Here is a 23,202-nt window from a genome sequence, read left to right as displayed (position 1 = left end):
GCCAAACTGACCTGGATCATGTTAAACGAACGGATGGTGGCAATTTTGAATGATAGGATGCGAATGTTTGATAAAACTTGGGACCCCTGGATAAGGTACCTGGCGGGCCCCTCATAGCCTTGGACGAGTTGTTGTTGGGGCAATTTCCCCCGGTGGGGTGGACGGGGCCTGGGTGTCGACCCTCGACCCTCTACTTTTTCAATAGCCGCTGATGTTTCTTCCCTTTCTCTCACTCTTCCATTCCTGCTGCCCTCCCCCGCTGTTTCCTTCTTTTCCCCCAGTCTGATCCCCCCTTTTTTTTTTCTTTTTCTTTTTCTCTTTTTTCTTTTTTCCTGGTATTTTCTGACAGTACACAGATGACAGGCTGTGCCCCCCACTAGTGGAGGGCTTGGTATTGGGGCCGGGGTTGGGGGTCGTCCCCTCCAGAAGGGCGCAGTAAGTTCCCGTAGGGGCGCCATTGGGGGGTCGGACCCGGACCGTCGATCCTGTAGTGTGTAATGGCGGGGGCACTGTCTGTCCATGTGTCGCTATGCTTCCACACTGATGGTTGGATGCCTAACTTCAGTTTACATTTTAGGTTACAGTCTTATTGACTACTCATTTTTGATTTTGTGTTTTTTTTTGCATTGGCACCATTGTATCTCCTGTTTTCTGAGATATTTACTGTATACATAAGAAGTAATTGAGCCATGTTGGCTCCTTGTGCACTGTTAAAACTTTCTTTCCAAAACTTCAATAAAAACATTGAAACATAAATATACTACACTATGGGCGTTTTTTATATACTCTTCCATGTGTGAGCTGTGAAACCTAGGAGACCAATAGGATAAGCCCGGAAGACCAGAGGGACATTCTTACTGCAAAAAGGCTATATACCCCTGCAGGGGTTAGGATATGTGATGAGTGCATTACCATAAGGGGGATAGCTCTTGCACAAGCCTTCTATGCTCTAAGGAAAGGAGCAGCACGAGTCACTTTAGCCATTGGTGTATACCTGCAATTACTACAAGATCACGGGGAAGGATCCCCATTGGATTGAGCACTTTATTTATGGATTGTGAACTGTTGCAAGCACTATCACGCAATTTGGACTAAGCACCTTATATTTATGGACTTTTAGGAGTGTCACAAGTATTATTGTTTTATGTATCTACACATTGACACGTTGTATTGTCTTTGTTGCACAATTTTTCATAGAAAGCTATAATTTGGGTCACCCACATATGGTCACTCATTCTCAGCACTTTAGTCATATTTATTTATCTGTGGACTGCACACCTGGCACCTTAAAAGATAATTTCACTGGTAAATATTGAGTTAATTTATATTATTAATTTACATACCACTTCCTCTAGTGGTGGTAAGGGGAATATCCATCTTGGCACTGTATATGCACATAATTATTTATTACACATTTGGCACTTTAAAAGATCATGCACTATTGATTGGAATATTGTTTTTTTATTGATTTTTTACTGTGTTACTTATTACCACTTACACATCACTTCTCCCAGTGGAGGAAAGGAGTATATTCATTTTGCAGCACTTTATATGTACACAACACAACACGTTCTTAACAAGGCCAATTTATTGACATACAGAGTAGCGCCTACACCATTCTCTTTCTATATACATAAGTGGGTTTCCCCATTGGGAAATATAGGGTCGGCAGCAACTCCAAGGCTTCTTACTTTCAATACATTGTGATATATATTCCTTACATATATAAAAAAAAACTTCACTTCAAACAACTTTATAAGTATTTTCCAGTGCATGGAATACTTTAATTAATTTCTCTTATCTCTGTTATTAGTCTGTTTATATTAGTAGTTCTTTCCTTTTTTTTTTCCTAGAGCCTATTTCCTTAGATTATTCCTCTAATATACTGTACATTTTATGGGCCTCCCATATCGTAGCATCTGGGATATCTGGCGTTTCATTCTCTAAAAAATATTGTTCCAGTTCTTTCTCTATCCTTTTCCCTACTTCTACACCCTGTATCAGATCTTTGTTTATCCTCCAAATATTAATCTCTCTCTGGGATCCTGGGAGTTTTATTTTCATAGTAACTGGGGTGTGATCGGATATGGTCAATGTCCCTATTGATGTGTTAACAACTGCTTCTATCAATCTATGTTCTATCATAATATAGTTTAATCTTGAGTACATGGAGTGCTAAGGGGAATGGAAGGAATACTCCCTCTCCCACGGGTGTTGGACTCTCCAAGCATCCACCAGTTGACAATGAAATAGCTTTTTCCTTATCGTCCTGAGTTGATGTCCTCCCGTCCCCTGTGCACTCTACGTACAATCTAAAGGCGGATCCATGCAGAAATTGAAGTCACCTGCTAGGAACAAATTACCTTTTTTAAAATGTGTCAGCTTCTCTAATACTTTTTTTCAAATATCCCCTCGGATTTTTGCTTGGACAGTATACGTTTGCCAGAGTGCAATCTATTCCCTGTAGTTGTCCCTTCAGGAAAATATATCGTCCTTCTGGGTCGACTAACCTTTCCTCCAGGGAAAACCTTGCGTCCTTCCAAATGCCGATTGCTACCCCCTTTGCTCTCTTGGTTTGGTGAGTCTCCATATTACCAGACCAGGTAATATTTTAAATATATTTTCACATTTGTGTCCTGTTTATTGAACAGGTATATCTCCTGGTGAAATATTATATTAGCCGAATTTCATCTAAGTTCTTCTAATACCTTGTGTCTTTTAGTTGGCATATTTAATCCTCTTATATTTTATGTCAATTGATTCAGGGTGTTCATGTCGTCTCTCCTTCCCCTCCTTCCCCTCTCACCTCCTGAGATTTATTACCTCCCCTTCCCCCTTCGGTCTAGGCCAAGTGTGGGAATAGAGGCATCCTCCAGGGGTCCTCCACGGGAGTATATACTTGAGTTCCAAAGGAAAAGCAGCATCAACAAATATTACCATGGGGTCATGGGGTTTTTCTCCCAATTCTCCCCCCCAGCCCTCCCTTCCCTCTCCCTCCCCCATCCCCCACCCTCCCACATGACATTTCCCTTCCCCCCTCCCCCCACCCACCACCTGCCTACCCTCACCCATGGCATGATATTGGTATGACCAATTCATGGTCCTAGAGTAGTTGAAAAGTTATCTCTAAGGCACACCTTGCACTTCTACCCCTTGCCTCTGGGTGGTGCTCGACCTGCCTGCTCATGAACCTTGTTCTCCCTATTTAGGAAGAGGAGGGACCAGGGAGCAACTAGATTACCAAACCGCTTTCTCTGACACCTTCCTTCCCCCCCCCTGCCCATCCCCCTCACCCCCACCCGGTCTTCTAACCTGATGTACTCTCTCAACCTTTATCTGTTCTGCTTTCCCTTTATCCAACAGTGAGTTAAAGATTTTCCTCATTTTTCCTGTTAATTCTTCGCCATGTGTCGGTTCTGGATAGCCTTGTATTCTCAAATTCTTCCTCCTACTCTGGTTTTCTTGATCTTCCAATTTATATGCAAGATTTCTGTGTTCCATTTTTAAATATTTCATCTCTCCTCTTAGTTTATTTATTTTGTTGTATATAGCTTTCTTGTCTTTTTTCTAACTCTTTCACTAGTAACCAAGTCATTATGAATTGTTTTCAGTTCTGTTTTAGGGACTTTTCTAGTGCTGAGAGCATAACCACCATTTCGCCCTTTGTGGGCAACTGATTGGTTGCTGTGGTATCAAATATGATTGGCCGGTTTTGTCTGTTTTTCTCCCTTGCTTGCAGTTATACGGGTTCCTTGTGGTTTCTCTGGAATCTGTTTGTCCAGGGTATCATCTTATATCATCAATTTCTTGATTGTTCCGGGGCTGGAACTCACTTTAGGCGACCTAGCGGTCACTCCACCTCTTGCTGATTTGCCTCTCATGGTTTTAAGTTTAGTTTTCCGACTTCTCCTGAGACTCACAAATCCCCCCCCCCTTTTTTTTTTCCTCAGCAGGTCATTTGGTTAGTTAGGTCATATGGTTAGGATCAGGTTCAATAGTGCATTCAATATATAGCAAAGACAGCAACCGTAAATTATAAAGGACAACAGGAGGAAAAAATAAAGAGAAATGGGTTCATCTCACCGCTATGTTGGTGGAGTCAGTGGGAACATAGTTGTTAGTCGGGTTGGAGTCCGATAATTTTCCGGATTTTAACAGAGAGGGATCTGCGTTTAGGCTTCAGGGTTACAGGATTACCCCGGTCCTTTCCTCTTCCTACTGCACCAGTTCTCCTCCAGTCTACTGAACTCTCCTTGCCGCCGTTTTGGGACTCCTTTGTCCGAGGGCTTCTCCCTGTTAACACCAGGCTGCTATGGTGCACATTCCTCCTTCCTTTTTGCACTCCTGCACCGCCAAGGGCCGTGCTGCTGTGTCTGATCACACTGTGCAGAGACCCACAGCATACACGTGTGCTAAATAAATCAATCAATAATGCCGGGCAATTAAAGTGCTTCCAGTACATAAATAATTAAATACATAGATAAAAAGTGAATAAATACATCCCCACCTATAACTGGCCTTCATAGCAAAGAGCACATGGAAAGGCAATGCATGTGAAATAAAAACAACACGTTCTCAGCTCACTCCCCCTTCTCGGCGGCGCGCGCGCCGCCGGAGGCTCGCACCCGCTGTATTCAGTCACAGCGGGAGTCGGGCCAGGGGAGGAGCAGCGGCGATCGTCGGGGATCTAGTGTGGAGATCCGCCTGCTTGTGTAAACACAAGCGGGCGGATCTCCCAAGTGACAGGCAGGGTCAGATTGCAGGGTTCAGCATAGCTGAACCCTGGATCTGTCCTTGTGTCACTCAGTCACCTCCCCCCACACACGTCAGTAAGCACCAGGCATACATTAACCCCTCCCTCTCCAATAAAATTAACCCCTTCCCTGCCAGTGTCATTTTTACAGTAACAGTGCATATATATAGCACTGATTACTGCAGTAATGTCACTGGTCCCCCCAAAAGTGTCAAAAATGTCAGTCAAGGGTCCGATCTGTCCACCGCAATGTCGCAGTCCCGCAAAAAAAATCGCAGATCGCCGCCATTACGCTTTAAAAAAAACCCACCAAAAATGACAGAAATCTTTCCCTTTGTTAGTAAACGCAATAACTTTTGCGCAAACCAATCAAAATACGCTTATTGTGAATTTTTTTTACCAAACATAGGTAGCAGAAAACAAATTGGCCAAAAATTTAAAAAAATTTTCATTTTTACATTTTTTGGGGGGAATTTCATATAAAAAAATGTGAAAAATATTGATGTTTTTTCAAAATTTACGCTCTTTTTTTGTTTATAGCGCAAAAAGTAAAAATCGCACAGGTGATCAAATACCACCAAAAGAAAGCTCTGTTTGTGGGAAAAAAAGGACGTCAATTTCTTTTGGGTATGGCGTCGCATGACCGCGCAATTGTCAGTTAAAGTTGCACAGCGCCGAATCACAAAAAGTGGCCCAGACGTAAGACAGCAAAATGCTTTAGTGGTAAAGTGGTTAAGGAAGCCACCTTCATAAAAACTGTTTTTCAGCTCCCTATAAATCTTTATTGAACATCAAATTTGTATTTTTTGTGCATTATTATGGTGTAGTCAGAGATGACTGACAGCAGCTTTCGCGCTCAGACAGCATCTGCATCCAAGGCTTTTTTTTTTCATTACAGGTATTAACAATCACATTAGATATATTTAATACTGATTTATATTAAAACTAAGCTTCTTTGTGAGTTCCTTAGGGAATGTAATCAGCATACTATAGCCCGCCCCATACTGTTTAGCAATAGGAGCACATGGAGGGGGAGGGAGGGGGAGTGTCATTTACCAGTGTGTATACAACCACATGTGTGACTCTATAGCAGGGATCCTCAAACTACGGCTCTCCAGCTGTTGCGGAACTAAACATCCCATGAGGCATTGTAAAACTCATGTGCATGTACAGATGTGAATTGTAGTTCCTGAACAACTGAACAATTGTGAATTGTAGTTCCTGAACAACTGGAGGGCCATGGTTTGAAGACCCCTGATCTATAGTCACATGGGCTGCACAGATAAGAAAAGTGGTAATGAAGAGCTTAGAAGGAAACTAAAATTGAGCATGCTCAGTAGAGGACACTAGCTGGTCTCCACAATCTCAGGCTGCAGTGGGGGCACAGAGAAGATGGGAGGGACAATTTAAGGCAGGATCAGCCAGGTATATTTCACTCTTCGCAATGCAAATTCTTTAGTGGCTTTGTGAGGTGGCAAGCTCCGTTATATGGCATGTAGTGAGAGTTTTTTCATGGTGCGGGTTTAAGGACACTTTAAATACCCCACTTCCCAAATGGGATATAACAGATATTTAGACACACAGTGGGCTGTTGGTGGACAAATTGCACAAAAGAAAGTGTGCTCCTTCTTTTTTATTTTGCTGCAGAAAAACGCGTGGTATTCAGTTACCATGTTCTTTGGCGCACAATTTTTCATGCACGTTAGCAAAGTGCACCATGGGATGCAAATAAGAAGTAACAGCTCTGGTATGTACCTGCAAAATTAAAAGAATTGCGTGTTTTTGCGATTGTGCGCCTTTGCTTGCTTCAACCCCTAGCAAGCTCCATTTTATGCATATTTTTTTTTTAGCTTTGTAAACATCAGATTTTATTAGAATAACTGTTAGACAATAAATGTTCTGTACAGATTTATGAGGCCGGCTGTCTGTTTTGTCTGTACAGAGGACGGTCACACTGCCAGCGATCCCAATGTCTCTGCTGTGGCTCCATTCAATGTCACTGTCTAGCTCCGCCCCGCTCCTCAGGGCTGCTCTCTGCTGCCACCTGTGGCCAGTCATACAACGCACACACTACCGGCGTGATCAGATCCCCGGGCCGCCATGGGCTGCGAGGATCGGGATGTCAGCGAGGAGGATCCGGAGGTACTGGAGCTGGAAGGACTGGGCCGGGCACCCCCCACGGAGAGGAATGGATGCATCCAGAGCTCCACATGGGAAGCGGACAGGCAGAGCGGCGGACTCAGCGCAGAGGGGGGGACGGGGAATTCAGGTGATATCACCCTTATCACCTCTGACTGTCCCCAGGCTGTGGTCACTCCGGGGGAGAAGAGCCGCTGTCCGCACATGTCCTGTGTCCGGCTCATGGTGACCAAGGAGGAGGGGAGCGGTAAGAAGTTTTCTCCTTTATATCCCAGGGATAAGTGACACTTTCTATAAAATGATCTCTTCTTCTATAACACGTTACGTCATCATTGAGGATATCCCTGGCCTTACATTGACTATGGTACCTCCTACTCTCATCACCTGTATCCCACTGACACCTAACACAGCACTATACAATGTAATAAAACACTATACAATGTAATAAAACACTATACAATGCAATAACACACTGTGCAATATAAACTAAACACTGTACAATGTAATAAAATACTATATGATGTAATAAAACACTGTACAATGCAAAAACACACTGTACAATGTAATAAAATACTATATGATGTAATAAAACACTATACAATGCAAAAACACACTGTACAATGTAATAAAATACTATATGATGTAATAAAACACTATACAATGCAAAAACACACTGTACAATGTAATAAAATACTATATGATGTAATAAAACACTATACAATGCAAAAACACACTGTACAATGTAAAAAAAATACTATATGATGTAATAAAACACTGTACAATATAAACAAAACACTGTACAGTATAAAACAAAACACTGTGCAATGTAATAAAATACTGTACAATATAAACAAAACCCTATACAATGTAATAACACACTGTACAATATAAAACAAAACCCTATACAATGTAATAACACACTACAATATAAAACAAAATTCTATACAATGTAAAAGATATACTATACAGTATACAATATAAAATAAAACACTGTACAATATTATAAAATACTGTACAATATAAACAAAACCCTAAACAATGTAATAAAACCCTAACATTTAAAACAAAACTCTATACAATGTAAAAAAAATACTATACAATATAAAATAAAACACTGTACAACGTAATAAAATACTGTACAATATAAGCAAAACCCTATACAATGTAATAAAATACTGTACAATATAAAACAAAACCCTATACAATGTAATAACACACTGTACAATATAAAACAAAACCCTATACAACGTAATAAAATACTGTACAATATAAAACAAAACCCTATACAATGTAATAAAATACTGTACAATATAAACAAAACACTATACAATAATAATAATACACTGTACTATATAAAACAAAACCCGCTGACAGGTGAATGTAAAAACCAGAATTGCCAGCAATAAAAAAATCAGGGAAAAAATGGCGTGGGATTCCCCCCCAATCCATACCAGGCCCTTTGGCGTGAGGTCTTCCAAAAAATCCATACCAGACCCTTATGTGTGCATGCAGCCTGGCAGGTCAGGAAAGGGAGGGGACGAGTGCTTTGCCTTACTCCCAAAAGCCCCTTGTCCGCATGATGATGGGTACAAGGGCCTCTTCCCCAAAACCCTGGTCGGTGGTTGTGGGGGTCTGTGGAAGGGGGGCTTATCGGAACCTGGAAGTGCCCTTTAGTAGGAGGGCCCCCAGATCCTGCCCCTCCCCTAATGTGAATAAGTATGGGGTACGTATTATCCCAACTCATTCACCAAAAAAAAAAACCAAAAGGTGTAGTGTAAAAAATGACAGTAGGTAGTTTTTGACAAGTCCTTTATTTAACCGCTTGCCGACCGCCACACGACTATTTACTGCGGCAGTCAGCCCCGTACAGGCAAACCGACGTAGGGCTACGTCGCTCGCCTACGAGCCTCTAGGGGGCGAGTGCCCACCGCCGGAGACGCGCTCCTGCCCCTGCTCGTTCCCTGACATGTATGCGCAAGTGACCGGCGGCCCCGATGTCCACCGGTCACCTGCGATCTCCCGGTGCAGAGGGAGAAGGCAGGTGGCTAATCTAAACAAAGCTGCCTGTCATTCTCCCTGATCTAACTGCAGAGATCATACGATTCTGCTATGTAGGATCGTATGTCTCTGTGGTTACATCACTAGCCACGCCCCTTTACAGTTAGAATCACGCCCCTAGGGACACACTTAACCCCTTGATCACTAATAAAGTTAACCCCTTCCCTGCCACTGTCATTTTTACAGTAACCGTGCATATGTATAGCACTGATTACTGTAGTAATGTCACTGGTACCCCCAAAAGTGTCAAAAGTGTTAGTCAGGGATCCGATCTGTCCGCAGTCCCGCAAAAAAAATCGCAGATCACCGCCATTACTAGTTAAAAAAAAACAATAAAAATGACAAAAATCTTTCCCTTAGTTAGTAAACGCAATAACTTTTGCGCAAACCAATCAAAATACGTTTATTGCGATTTTTTTACCAAACATATGTAGCAGAAAACAAATTGCCCTAAAATGTTAAAAAATGTTGATTTTTACTTTTTTTTGGGGAATTTCATATAAAAAAATTTGAAAAATATTGTTATTTTTTCAAAATTGTCGCTCTTTTTTTGTTTATAGCGCAAAAAGTAAAAATCGCACAGGTGATCAAATACCACCAAAAAAAAGCTCTGTTTGTGGGAAAAAAAGGACGTCAATTTCATTTGGGTACAGCGCCGCACGACCGCGCAATTGTCTGTTAAAGTCACGCAGTGCCGATTCGCAAAATAGGCCCTGGTCTTTGAACAGGAAAATCCTCCGGGGCTTAAGTGGTTAAAACACAATTATAAAAAACAGTGCCCCCCCCCCCCGGTGTAGATCCATTGTCAATCGCGCCACCCGTCACCACCACTTTTACATTTTGTTATATAAATGGGAACATGTCCTTTAAGGATTACTTAGTGAGAATTCTGGCTGTCTTTGGCCAACCACAGGCAGACTTCTCACCAAGAAGGACAAGCAGTCCTGCGCAGTGGGTTCCGGTGAATGGTCTTGTTGAGGTTGAGAGCTGATACATATATTCACCCCAATTTGCCATAACTGGCAACAACATCAGTTCACAAAGCTGTGAGAGTTATTGTATCCAATGATCAATATCAAATCCAAAGAAAAAAAAAAGGCATCCCCCATTGGTGCCGAATTGTTATTTTATCCACATAAATTCACCATTGAATTGTGGAAAGCCTCTATTTCCCAGGAATTTCCCTGCTCATCTCAATAGACACCTCTTAGAAACTCACATACTGTAACTATTCATTTTTTGTGTGGTTGACAGTTTAAAGTGGTTATAAAGTATACATTTTTTTTCCACCTTAATGCATTCTCTGCCTTAATGTAAAAAAATCCCCCCACTAACTGTTCCCCTTTCACCCCCCCAAACACCTACTTGATCCCGTCCATAATCCAGCGCTGTGCCCAGCTGCAACTCTTCTCCCCCATCTCTCTGGCCTCACAGGAGACTCAGGCAGTAGTGTAAGCCATTGGCTGCTGCTGGTGCTATCATTCAAATCCTGTAAGGAGGGAGCAGAGGTTGTGGCTGAGGTGCGCTGTGTATGTCTGTGGATGCACACAGCCTGGCACAGGGGTGCGCCTGCACGTCTGTCTCCATAACACATGGCTTGCTATTGGAGCACACACAGGAAAGTAGGAGCAGAGAGCACTGCCGGAGGACTCCAGAAGTGGAGGTAAAGAACTGCTCTGTGCAATACCATTGCACAGAACAGGCAAGTATAGCGCCTTATCTTATCTTTATTTTAATAAAAAAATAAAACAAGCAGTGCATCTTTGACTAAAATGGAATAATGCACATATTCTAGGTGTAGGCCATTTATGTACCTCATGAAACCTGACTGGAAAACTCCCAAGATGTTGCTAAATGAGGACCAGATATTCCTGTTCCCATAAAAACGCTGAGCTCAGAGTTAGTCTGGCCGTACATTATATTTCTTGTTCAATTTCCTTTAGATTTACTTTAAACTATGTAGTGCAAGGGCCTGCCTGATTGCATACACATTTTAAAGTGTTAGGTTTGGCCTCCTATTATAAGATTTTGGTAAATCTAAAGGAAACTTGTACAAGGCAATTGTATAGTGTAGGGCCAGCCTTCCTGTACCAGGGCAGAGAAAGCGCATTTGAGGGGGGGGTTTAATCAATAAAGGAGCTCACTCCTGTGATGGTAAACAGTAACAGCTGGGTCTCTCTTAGCAACAGCCTGGGAGTTTTCCAGTCAGGCTTCATTAGGTACGTAAATGGCCTACACCTGTGAGAATCATTTCATTTGGGCCAAAAATGCACAGCTTGTTATCTACAGATGTTCCTTCTCTCCATAGGCAGTTTTAAGTAAAGGTGAGATGAACTTTGCCTTTAATATAGATTGGAAGTCTAACTATTAACCCCGGTCCCCCTCCCCCTCCCCCACGGCCAGAAGACCCATCTCACTTTTGTTCCAAAGGTTTTGCTGGTCAGTTCGATGATGTCACAGTTCAATCCTGCTCCCAGTTGGCAATTAAGGGCAGTCTTTGCTGCTTCAGTGCACTATCCAGGGTTTCTAAACCTTTTTACCTTTGAGGAAGCTTTGGCAAAAAGTTTGAGATCTCGGGATTCCCTGAAATACTGTTTACATCTACAGCTCATAGGACATTGGTGTGATCAGCGAGCTGTTGATAAAAAAAGCATTAAAAAAAAGAATAAATATTAAAATTTACTGTTTTAATGTGAAACTTGTGCTTGCAACTGTCTGCACAGATGCTCAATTCTGGGGCGAATGTGAGATAAGCAGTGTACAGGGGGCTGCAGGGCAGAGCACAGGTGGGAAGCATGGCAAAGAGGAGTTAGCAGGTCAGAGCACTGATGACCCCGCCGGGCAGAGTACAGGGGTTCAGCAGGGCACAATACAGGAGGGCTCATTACATGGGGGGCAGGAGGGCCCGTTATGGGGCACAACAGAGCACATTATGAGGGGCAGCAGGGCACATTACAGGGGGAGAAGAGCAGGGCACATTACAGGGGGCAGCAGGGCATATTACATGGGGACAACAGGGCACATTATGGGACGCAGCAAAGCATATTACATGGGGGTAAGGGGGCACATTATGGGGCAGGAGGGCACATTACATGGGGGCACAACAGGGCACATTATGGGGAGAACCAGGGCACATTACGGTAGGGGGGGACAGGGCACATTACATGCGGGGGGGGGCACAACAGGACATATTACATGGCACATTATGGGGGAAACCAGGGCACATTACGCGGGGGGGGGGGGGGGGGCACAGCAGGGCACATTACATGGGGGACAGCATGGCACATTATGAGACACAGCAGAGGATGTTACATAGGGTGCAGCAGGGTACATTACATGGGGGAATGAGAGCAAATTATGGGACACAGCAGGGCACATTACAGGGGAACAGCAGGATGCATTATGGTGCACACAGCAGAGGGCAGCACGAGGCACATAGCATAACACAGGGCACACAATTACAACATAACATAACATAACATAACATAACACAGGGTACATTATGGTGCACACAGCAGGGCACAGGGCTCATCAAGGGGGACACAGTAGAACAGAGGGCACACAGCAGGGCACATTATGTTGCAAACATCAGGGCACAAGGCACATTATGGGGGACACAGCAGAACACAGGGCACACATCAGGGCACAGGACACATCACGGACCACACAGCAGGGCACGGGGCAAACAGCAGGGCATGAGGCACACATCAGGGTACATCACAGAGCACACAGCAGCGTACATTGCTGTAGCAGTTTCCTTCACATACAGGGTAGCCCAGGAAGCCGCTGTGAAACCTCTTGAGCCGTGCTGCTCAGTGCCAGGCCCTCCTCTCCTCTTTTCTATGCCAGGTGACGTCACAAACAAGCGCAATGGCAAACATTGACAACATTGTTCTAGAGGTCACCCTACATGTGAACATATAGGTTTACTTTTTGCCACATTCATTGATCTGACAGACGGAACATTTTTTGCACTTGTATTTGTTTTAAAAAACTGTAAGATTAAGGAAGAAATGAGGTCTAACAAGTTGATCTAATATATTCAGGGCAACTATATCCTTCAGGGATAGGGCACCCCTAAACACTACATGAGGCTTATCTGGTAATAGAGGGCCAAAACCCTATCATTTCTTAGAATATGCCAATCTTCATGATCATTTTACGGCATAATACTGTGTGGAAAAAATTGTAACTAATGACCAGGAAAACTTCTATAATTCTCTTGTATTTGTTCTTCCATTGTCTCTCAAGAGGGTATCCCTATCTACCATCTTCACTCGGGAAAATGTATCCAAAGAATTAACCTTATAGCCCTCTATCAGCTTGTATCATAAAATCCTTCTCTTTGGAACCATTGTTTCTGATAGTCATAAATTGGCTCCAAAGTACTCACCTCAGCCATGATTGATGGTGGCAACTGTTCAAAGGAATAATAAAATAATTACGATCTGTGGGTTTAAAAAAAAGGAGTGGTAACAAACCTGTTACCCTCTGTGCAGAAATTCAAATCCAAAAAATGTCTCTTTCACTGGCCTCATAGTTAAGAAATATGCCGTGGTCATTAGAATTGAGTTCCCCCATGAATTCATTTTTTGGATTTGAAAATTTGCACAGAGGCTAACAGTTGACGGTTTTATGAACAGCTCTGTTGATTACCAACTTTTTTAAGTGTATTTATTTGATTTTAAAGCTGTATTAAACCAAAATTTATTGTATTGTAACTTACCAAATCTTAGATGTAATGGCTGCATTAGTTTCCTTTTTTGGCTTTCTTTCTTCTATTTCCATCTAGTGATCAAGCCAGCACGTCTGTTTTTCCAAAGCACAAGCTCTTTAGCTCTCCAGCAGAATGTATTAGTTTATATGGATGAGTCAATACTGGTGTACTTTTTATCCTTTTGGCCGGTGATCTGCTTAGTGGTGGTTAAGGTTGTACTATGTGTTATATTACTTCTCTATAATTTGAGAGGCATACCCTTCCGGTAAGCCTTCTGCTGTGATTATACGGTGGCTGAGATTTATGTGGTTCTGCTTAGTGGTGGTTAAGGTTGTGCCATATGTTATATGACTTCTCTATAATTTTGAGAGGCATACACTTCCGGTAAGCCTTTTGCTGTGATTATACGGTGACTGAGATTTATGTGGCATGGGATTCATCTCTTTCTTATTTTGATTTTTTGTTAGAATTTTATTCATGTATGACTCACAATTGTTGATTTTTTCATTTGTTTTGCCATTGTGTTATTTATATATTGTGTACATTTTGATGTTCACTTAGGTTAGGTTCACAATTATGCAGTGCGGGAAAGGCCACAAACCGTGCATGTTTTCGGCACCGCTTTCCAAACGCACTGCCCTTGCAATCCGCTGTGGTTATCAAGACAAAGTTAACGATACCCCAAACGCAGGTCACAAACACAGTGAGTTTGCCTGCACGGATCACATTGTACAAAGGACTATGCGATGTGGTTGCGTTGTTACTCCAAAAAAAGGTGCAAGCACGTCTTTGGAGCTTTGCGGTGTGATTTGAGCCCATAAAAAATGAATGGCCTCAAAGCGCACTGCACTGAATCACATGGGAATTGCACAGAAATGCGGTGCAGTTCCTGTGCGATTCACATTCGGTTCATAGTGTGAACCGGCCCTATTCCTTTATTAAGATTTTGTTTGACAAATAGCGCAGCACAGCAGATGAAAAGATTGTAGAGCTATGATAAATATCTCATAGTGTGCTAGGAGCTTGGTGTCATTTTTATTACACATCTGTTTCACAAGCGCAAATTCACTTATGTTTACAATTTGTCCTTTAAAATGAACACTTAAAGTTTAAAGTGGTCATAAACATATACCCAGTGAAGTAACTGGCCTCAGGTGATACACATGGATGAAACAACATACGTTGTACCCAGTGGTGTATTTAGGTTTTGTGCTGCCCTAGGCCTGACTAAACTTGTGCACCCTCTAATTGAAATAACATACCGGCAGGTAGCAGTGTGACCGCTTTATGGGGGTGCCAGACTGATTTTCCTCGTGGACCCTGCCCTCCGGCCCAATTCACCCCATAAGACTGGCACTATACTAAAAGTGTAGCGCAAGCTGGTGGGAACCCTTTTCATGCGGGAGCCGGGAGGAGGCTTTTTTTTTTTTCAGTGCGGGTACAGCTTTTTTGCTGCCCCCCTGCAAAGTGCCGTCCTAGGCCTGGGCCTTGTCGGCCTAGGCCAAGATACAGCACTGGTTGTACCTGTTTATCTGTAGTCTTCTCTTTTCTACATCTTTTCAAAGGTCAGAATTTATAAAGCTTGTCTGAGAGTTCAGAAAAAAGGGGCGGAGAGCCAGAGAACTGAAGTTACACTCTGCAGAGCTCAGTGAGGAGAGTTCTGAGAGCTGATTGGAGGGATGGGACACACCCCCTTCACACAACTCACAGAAACAGAGCTTAGGCTTTCAATCAGCTGGAGCTCCCTCCCATGACACCATTTTTCTCTTGGTGTCAGGAAAACTTGTTAGAAGTGATTCATGCTGATAGCAGAGAAACGAAGCAGCAGACATAAATGACACTTGGTGCTCTTAATTGAGACAGGCACACACTATAGCGGGTTTACAACCACTTTAAAGCAGAACTAAAGACAAGAAGATCTTGGTCTCTATTGACAGCAGGCTACAGTTCCTTGGGGGATTCCCCAGTGCTGGTGTGGATGATGACTGGAAAGACTGTACCAAAAATGGGGGACACCATTCTACCTGCCTGGTGTGGAAGAGGAGGCCTCTTGGGAGAATAGGGTCATGTTTTTGTGGTTAAAAAAGGGGAAAAAAACGAAAGATGACTCTGTATGCAAGTCCTGTAAAATCACCAGATCAGTACTATGGACAGCACAAACATCGCTCTACTAATTCTTGTTTGGCAGGTAATCTAGCTCTTATACTTATTGTATAACTTAGTCTGCCTGACATTCAGGTTTAACAATTCACCAGGTTTTTCTCCAGTCCGTGCATTAGTTATGAAATGTTTTCTTCTAATGCACGTGAACTGATGCAGAAAATATGTAGAGATAAGCTGGTTCAATGTGGTTTGGGGAGATCAGCTGACACACACTAAATAGCAGATGTGCCTGTCAGATGAGCAGAATATGGACTATTTGTAAAGTGGTTGAACATTGAGCAGCCTAGGGTAAGAGAAAATCGTATAAGTAAGAGAATGCCTTTTTTTAGGGCCCATGCACATGGGCATATAATGTTGTGTACATGTATGCAAACAGCATAAAGCACTACTGACGCCTCAAGTACATTGTTGCTAGGATGCAGGTTGTTCCTTACTAGGGCGCAGGTGGCTCCTACTGCCTATTGTCCTTTTGCTGCAAGGACACATGCAGCTCCTGCCGCTTAGTGTCCTTTGATAATAGAATTAGTTACTAACCAACCTGGACTTTTTAGGCACCAATAGACAGTAGTTAAAACATAGGTACGTTATTTTAGTACTTTGTAATAAAATGTACCTATTTCTTAAAGTAAATGTAAAGTTTTGTTTAAAAGCAAAAAACAAACATGTTATACTTACCTGCTCTGTGCAGGTTTTGCACAGAGCGGCCCGGATCGTCCTCTTCTCAGGTCCCTTTTCTGTGCTCCTGGCTCCTCCCTCCTGTTGAGTGCCCCCACAGCAAGCAGCTTGCTGTGGGGGCACCCGAGCCAAATCACAGCTCCGTGTGTGCATTCAGACACAGAGCCGCGACCAGGCTGTGCCCCCTCTCTCATCTGATTGACTTTGATTGACAGCAGTGGGAGCCATTCGCGCCGAGCTGCTGTCTCAGCCAATGAGGAGGCGATTTTCTCAGGAAGCTGAGAAACTCCTGCAACATCACTGGATAAAGATGGGCTCAGGTAAGTAATAGGGGGGCTGAGGGGGGCTGCTGCAAATGGAAGGTTTTTTTTATCTTAATGCATAGAATGCATTAAGATAAAAAAACCTTCTGCCTTTACAATACCTTTAACTACTGTCTATCGGTGCCTAAAAAGTCCATGTTGGTTAGTATCTATTTCTTGAGAATTCTTTAGGACATTGCATCCAGTATATTTTATTAACACCTCCTTTGCCCCCTTGGAGTTGGTGTGCTACCGACAACTCTATTCCTTTGTTGATAGGACACAGGCTGCTCTGGCCATTTACTGTCCTTTGCTGCTAAGAAGCAAGCCCCTCTTGGTATCTAGCATCCTTCATTGCTAGGATGCAGGTGGCTCCTGCTGCCTAACATCCTTCATTGCTAGGATGTAGGTGGCTCCTGCTGCCTAGCGTTCTTCATTGCTAGGATGCAGGCAGCTCTTGCTGCCTAACATCCTTTGTTACTAGGATGCAGGCAGCTCCTGCCACCTAGCTTTCTTTGTTGCTAGGACACAAGTGGCTCTTGCTGCATAGCTTCCTTTGTTGCTAGGGTGCAGGTGGCTCTTACCACATAGCATCCTTTGTTGCTAGGATGCAGATGGCTCTTGCCACCTAGCATCCTTTGTTGCTAGGGGGCATGTGGCTTCTTGCCACCTAGCATCATTGTTGCTAGAGTGCAGGTGTTTTTTGCTGTCTAGTTTCCTTCATTGTGGGATGTAGGCAGCTCCTTCTGCCTAGTGTCCTTTCTCTGATAGGATGTAGGCAGCCATTCAGGGCCAACATGTCAATAATGTGTTATCAACCTAGTTACACGTTGTTGTTCACAGCCCTAAGCAAGCCAATAGAGTACATTTGTACTATACCCATGAAAACGTTAGCACCCACGTTTAAATGCATACTAAAATACAATCCAAGGGTGCCCATGGGACTTTGTGAGACACAAATAACATTTTTAAAAAATGTATAACTTTTATTCAAATACAATGTCTAAAAGATTTTAGTCACATTAAAAGGTCTAAAAAAAAGAGAGGAAGAGAAAAAGTAAAGTGAAAAAAGACTTTTATTTTGACTAAAATCTTTTAGACATTGTATTTGAACAAAAAGTATACCTTTTTTTAAAAAATGTGGTTTGTGTTTCTCAAAGTCCCATGGGCGCCCTTGAATTGTATTTTAGCATACATATAGGGACTGAGACACATTCATGCCTTACACACATGGCCATTATATATGTTAAACAGCAAACAGCATAAAGTATGATCAGTATGCAGAATTTTTAAAAATGTTGTTTCTGTTACAAAATTTTGTAAATAAGTAATTTTTCTCCTTCACTGTTGTGCGCTGATGAGGCTGCACTGACGGGCACTGATGGGCTGCACTAATGAGGCAGCATTGATGAGGAGGCACTAATATGCAGCACTGAGGGGCACTGATATGCCGCACTGATGGGTACTGATAGGCGGCACTGATGAGGAGGCACTGACAGGCATCACTGATGAGCACTGATTGGTATCACTGGTGGGCACATGTGGGCATCACTGGTGGGCACTTGCATGGATCGCTGATGTGTCCGCGTCAGAACATTGAAACCCCTGCCCGGCCATCATTTTGCTATAGGCCAGGCGGGAAGGTGTTAACTTGCAGGAGGATAGTTTTTCTTCTTGTTTTGGACATTTTACTACCGCTTTAACAGATAAACTCATAAAGCACTTAATTATCACATGTGGTCACATGCAGCGAGCAGTCCAGTCTGCAGATCTTGTTCTTCCTATGAATGGTTATGGTATTGTACAGACACCACAGTCTGTGGTTGAAACTCATAATACTTCTAGGGAAAGTATAATCACAATGACTTTGCATTGACGTCTGATGCAATCATAGCTCAATCTCCATGGAAAGTACACACAGGATGATTCAGAAATCTCTTCTGCATTCCAGAGCTAAGATTAATGTGGCAGTGTAATAAAGCTTATTAATTAATCTCTGATCGCAGGTAGCAGTGCTGCCAGTATAAACCGACTATGATCGGTACAGTAGATATCGGTACACACATGGGCACTGACAGCTTATTGCTTGGACTCTGTGTTCTTGGAAACAACACCAGCACCTAATTGCCTTGTGTGCCAGAAAAGGGATTCTGGATTTTACTGAATATTTTTTACCCTCTTTCCTGGTTATTTTCTATGGTGTTGCACTAATTATAACTTAAATGAGTTGTATAGACAGAAGGTTTTTTTTATCTTAGTGCATTCTATGCATTAGGATAAAAAGCCTTTTGTTTGAAGCAGCCCCCCAGCATCCCCTAATACTTACCTGAGCCCAATCTCTATCCAGCGATGTCCATTACTCCCTTGGCCGTCCAGGACTCTCCCTCCTGAATGGCTGAGACACAGCCGCAGCACTATTGGCTCCGACGGCTGTCAATCAAAGTCAGTTAGCCAGTCAGGAGAGAGAGGGGGCGGGGCTGAACCGCAGCTCTGTGTCTGAATGGACAAACAGAGCTGCAGCTAGGCTCGGGTGCCCCTATAGCAAGCTTTTTGCTGTGGGGGCACTCAACAGGAGGTAGGGGCTAGGAGAAGCGAAATGGGACCTGAGAAGAGGAGGATCCAGGCTGCCCTTGTGTAAAACCGACTACACAGGAGAGGTAAACATAACATGTTTTTTATTTTTTTTTTTGCAAAAAAAACCGCGACTTTACAACCACTTTAGGATAAAATGTTTCGTTTCGTTTTGGATAGAGTGGAGCGAGATTAGAAACCCTGTCAGGTTTTTATTGCCGAGCAAGAAATAAAAACAATGTGGGACTTTATATGAGGTGTGACCAGCTAAAAAATAAATAAATTATGAATGCATAGTAGGAAAAACCAGATAGGTAGTAATGTAATCAATTGTTTATTAAAAGTCTAAAGACCAAATATTGGTAAAATATTTTATATGACCTTATTATATGTTTTACTATATACCAGAATGTATCAGGACTACATTGTATTATTTTGTACTAGTGTCTTTAGATCATCTATACCCATATGTGTATCATTTATGTTTTTCCCATTACCATGGGTTACATCCTTTTTGTGAGCACGTTGGTTTTACCAATATTTGGTCTTTAGACTTTTAATAAACAATTGATTACATTTCTACCTATCTGGTTTTTCCTACTATGCATTCATAATTTATTTATTTTTTAGCTGGTCATACCTCATATAAAGTCCCACATTGTTTTTATTTCTTGCTCATCAATATAGGGATGGAGACTCTGTTGGTCATGAGTCTCATATAAAGTCCCACAATTTCCTCCCCCATGCACTAGGCTTTTATTGCTGCCTGTGCCCCCATTAGGAAAATGTACCCTTATATTTGTCCTGTTTATTGTTATCACTGAGACTAAAAATGAAAGAAAACCCAAAATTTTGGGTTGTCAGAACAAGAATGGGGAGAACTCTTCCACCGGTTCTGGTGACCCTAGTTTTCTCAGTTTGGAGGGATTTCCTCTCATTTCGTGCTTTGGCTATGGCCCAAAAAAAAAAAAAAAACACTCCCTAAATGAAAACAGTTTTGCCTTACGTTGTACTTTGTACAATGTAAATTGTGCCTGTCATTTATGGCATTGCAGAGGAAGACAAGAAAGTTAGACAAAAAAAAAAACGGTTATTTGGATAAAAAAAAGTCCATTAAAAAGTTCCTAGAAAGAGTCAGATAAATAGTCTATGAATTGTAAAAAAATTAATAAGAAATGGCGGTCACTCAGAACATGGCTGCAGCCATCCCAAAGAGGATTGGATTGTACTCTTGGATCTGTGTAATAAAAAAAGGCATGGGAAGCACCACCTTCTGAGTGTAGATTGTTAGATGCAAGTTCAGACAAAGATCTGTGTAAAATTTGCACTCCCATTTACTTGGAGATTAAATGAAGGCATCCAGCCCAGCAGGGTCACGGCTGGGTCAGCCGAATCAGACTTATAAAAGGCTGGAGTATGATGTCAGGCCGCTAATGGTGGCGGGTCAGTAACGAGGCAGCCAATGGTTTGAGAAAGGGGCGGTCCTTGTTGCCCCCAAACATGTAGCCACGCCTTTCATGTCATTCTTTGGATGTTCTTTGCATCGCCGCCTTGGTTCCGGCTGGTTACTGGCGTCCGCCTCCACATCCCTCCGGCTCATCGCTGCAAACTTCAACTGCCTTGTGACTGATCAGTCGCGGTTTCTTTGCAGCCTGACTGTCATCATCCTCCAGCCCCTTCCAAGTCCGATCCTGTTGACCCAACTGCGACCTTGCCGAGCTGGATGCCTTCATGTTTTTAATCTCCAAATAAATGGGAGTGCTAATTTTACACATATCTTTGTCTGAACTTGCATCTACCAATCTAAACTCAGATGGTGGCACTTCCCATGCCCATTTAAAAAGAAAGTTAGACACTCTTCTTTTATTGGATCTAAAGGTTTTAATGTACCTTTAGTGTAGTATAGTCTCCTAACCAGTGCTGGGACTAGGTCATTTAGTGCCCAGGGCAAACATGTCAAAGATGTATGAGCTATACTATATGTGTCAGCGAAAAATACCCTCCCTCCAAAAAAAATCTGCATGCTTATCCCCTAAGCATAAATTCCACCTCCTCCCTGCTAAAATAACCTCTCCCAGCACAAATCTTTGCCATCTCCCCCTACACCGCCAGCTCAAATCCTCTCTCTCCATATATGCCTCTATCACAAATCCTCTACCCCACAAATTTCCCTTCCAAGCATACCCCCCCCCACTCCAAATACTCCCCTTCCAACACAAATTCCCCCTCCCAAATCCCTATTCTACCCCAACAAATGTGCCCACCTAGCAGAAATACCCCCAATCATCCCTGCAAGCACAAACTCCTGCCTCCCCATAAGTGTGCACACTTATGTAACCACAGAACAGAAACCTGACATTTTAACCGGGGTGTGTAGACTTTTTATATCCATTGTAGCAACCCATGATGCTGATCCAGAGCAAACTGGGGCCCAGGCTCATGGCATCACAGGGGAACTCAGGCGGCACCCTGGTTGAGAGACATTGGTCTAGTGTACACATATTGGTTATCATTGCTTCTCACTTCTCTTTTTTGGAAATGCATTCACATGGCTGGTTTAGTCAGTGTCAGGAGTTATCACGTGACAGGGATCTCTGATACGTTACTAGAGCTGTGCTGGGTGTGAAGGACACAGTCTTTGCTTACTCAGCATTTTCAGCAATAATTAACATCTGATTGTTTGTTCATTTCCCAAAGTGGACATTGGTTGTAAATCACTTGTATTAATATTGTCTTAATAGCACTTATTACTGGCATTGTGTAGAACAACAGGCTGTGTATTTGGAATGATACATGAATTGTGATAATTGCTCTACTGTTTAGCAAAACTATTTTTTTTGGTTAAAACATCACTTCAATTTAAAGTGATTGTAAAGGCTTTTGAAAAAAACCCAAACATGTGATAATTACCTGCTCTGTCCAATGGTTTTGCACAGCGTGGCCCCGAACCTTCACTTTTGGGGTCCCCTGCCGGCCCTCTCGGCTCCTCCTGTTCTTCGAAAGCCCCAATAGCAAGCTTTGGGGGCACACCTGAGGGCTTGATCCTAAGTCAGGCATTTATAGACACACAGCATGACTTTTTGAGGGCTCATGCACATGTGAGAAGAAAAATACTGGTACCTAGACAGGATCTTCCTTGCACAAAGTTGAAAATTAACACTTACTGGCAAAATCAAAAGGTAATAAATGATGTTACAAGTGGGACTGCTGTGTTAAAACTATTCAAGGAAAGGTGGGAGTGAGTTGCTGGATACCTGAAGGGGGCTTGTAAATGGCTGATGTTTGGCACCAATTAGTACAAGTCCCTGCCCAGTTCTTGCTAGAACAACAACCCTCCTGCTTGAAGCTCTAGACCTCCGCAAACTGTGTCCACTCCTTTCCAGACGCCTTCCCATGACATCCCCCTTTATATTTCAATGAAAGGAATGTCCACACAAGAAAAATATAGTTGCTGAACTTTACTGATGTTAACGTCAAAAGATGACAATCACAGTCACATCACATAGACATACTATCCAAGGACAATACTTTTATCAATCACATATAGTGGACGATCCACAGCAGTCACATGTGAAAGCAGTATACAACACTTCACCCTTAGGCCCCTTTCACACTTGTACGACCTGAAGGTAGCGCGACTTTGATGCGGCTTGAAGCAATGCCTGTGTAATCGTTAGGTCTATGGGCTCAAGTCGCATCAAAGTCAGACCAGAGTAGTGCAGGGACTACATTGAAGTTGCTTCGACTTGAAGTCGCACAGATATTAATGGTACTTATTGTAAAGCATGGGGTACAACTTGTCACGTGACTTTGCAGTCCCAAGT

At 42.8% G+C, this 23,202-nt stretch overlaps 1 protein-coding gene across 1 annotated transcript in view; it reads left to right on the top strand.

Moving 5' to 3' along the window:
- The first annotated feature begins 6,733 nt into the window (after positions 1-6,733).
- The window catches only part of SLC35G1 (solute carrier family 35 member G1), a 41,391-nt gene continuing 24,922 nt past the window's right edge, over positions 6,734-23,202 (top strand). Inside the window, exon 1 of the mRNA XM_082269253.1 lies at positions 6,734-7,139. Coding sequence (XP_082125379.1) covers positions 6,854-7,139 — 286 coding nt within the window. The 5' untranslated portion in view covers positions 6,734-6,853. The remainder of the gene's footprint in view (positions 7,140-23,202) is intronic.

Source organism: Pelophylax lessonae (genome assembly GCF_965119305.1).
Source record: "Pelophylax lessonae genome assembly, chromosome: 9".
Lineage (NCBI taxonomy): Eukaryota > Metazoa > Chordata > Amphibia > Anura > Ranidae > Pelophylax > Pelophylax lessonae.
The sequence above is the reverse complement of the archived record's forward strand: the minus strand, read 5'-3'. Positions and strand labels throughout refer to the sequence as shown.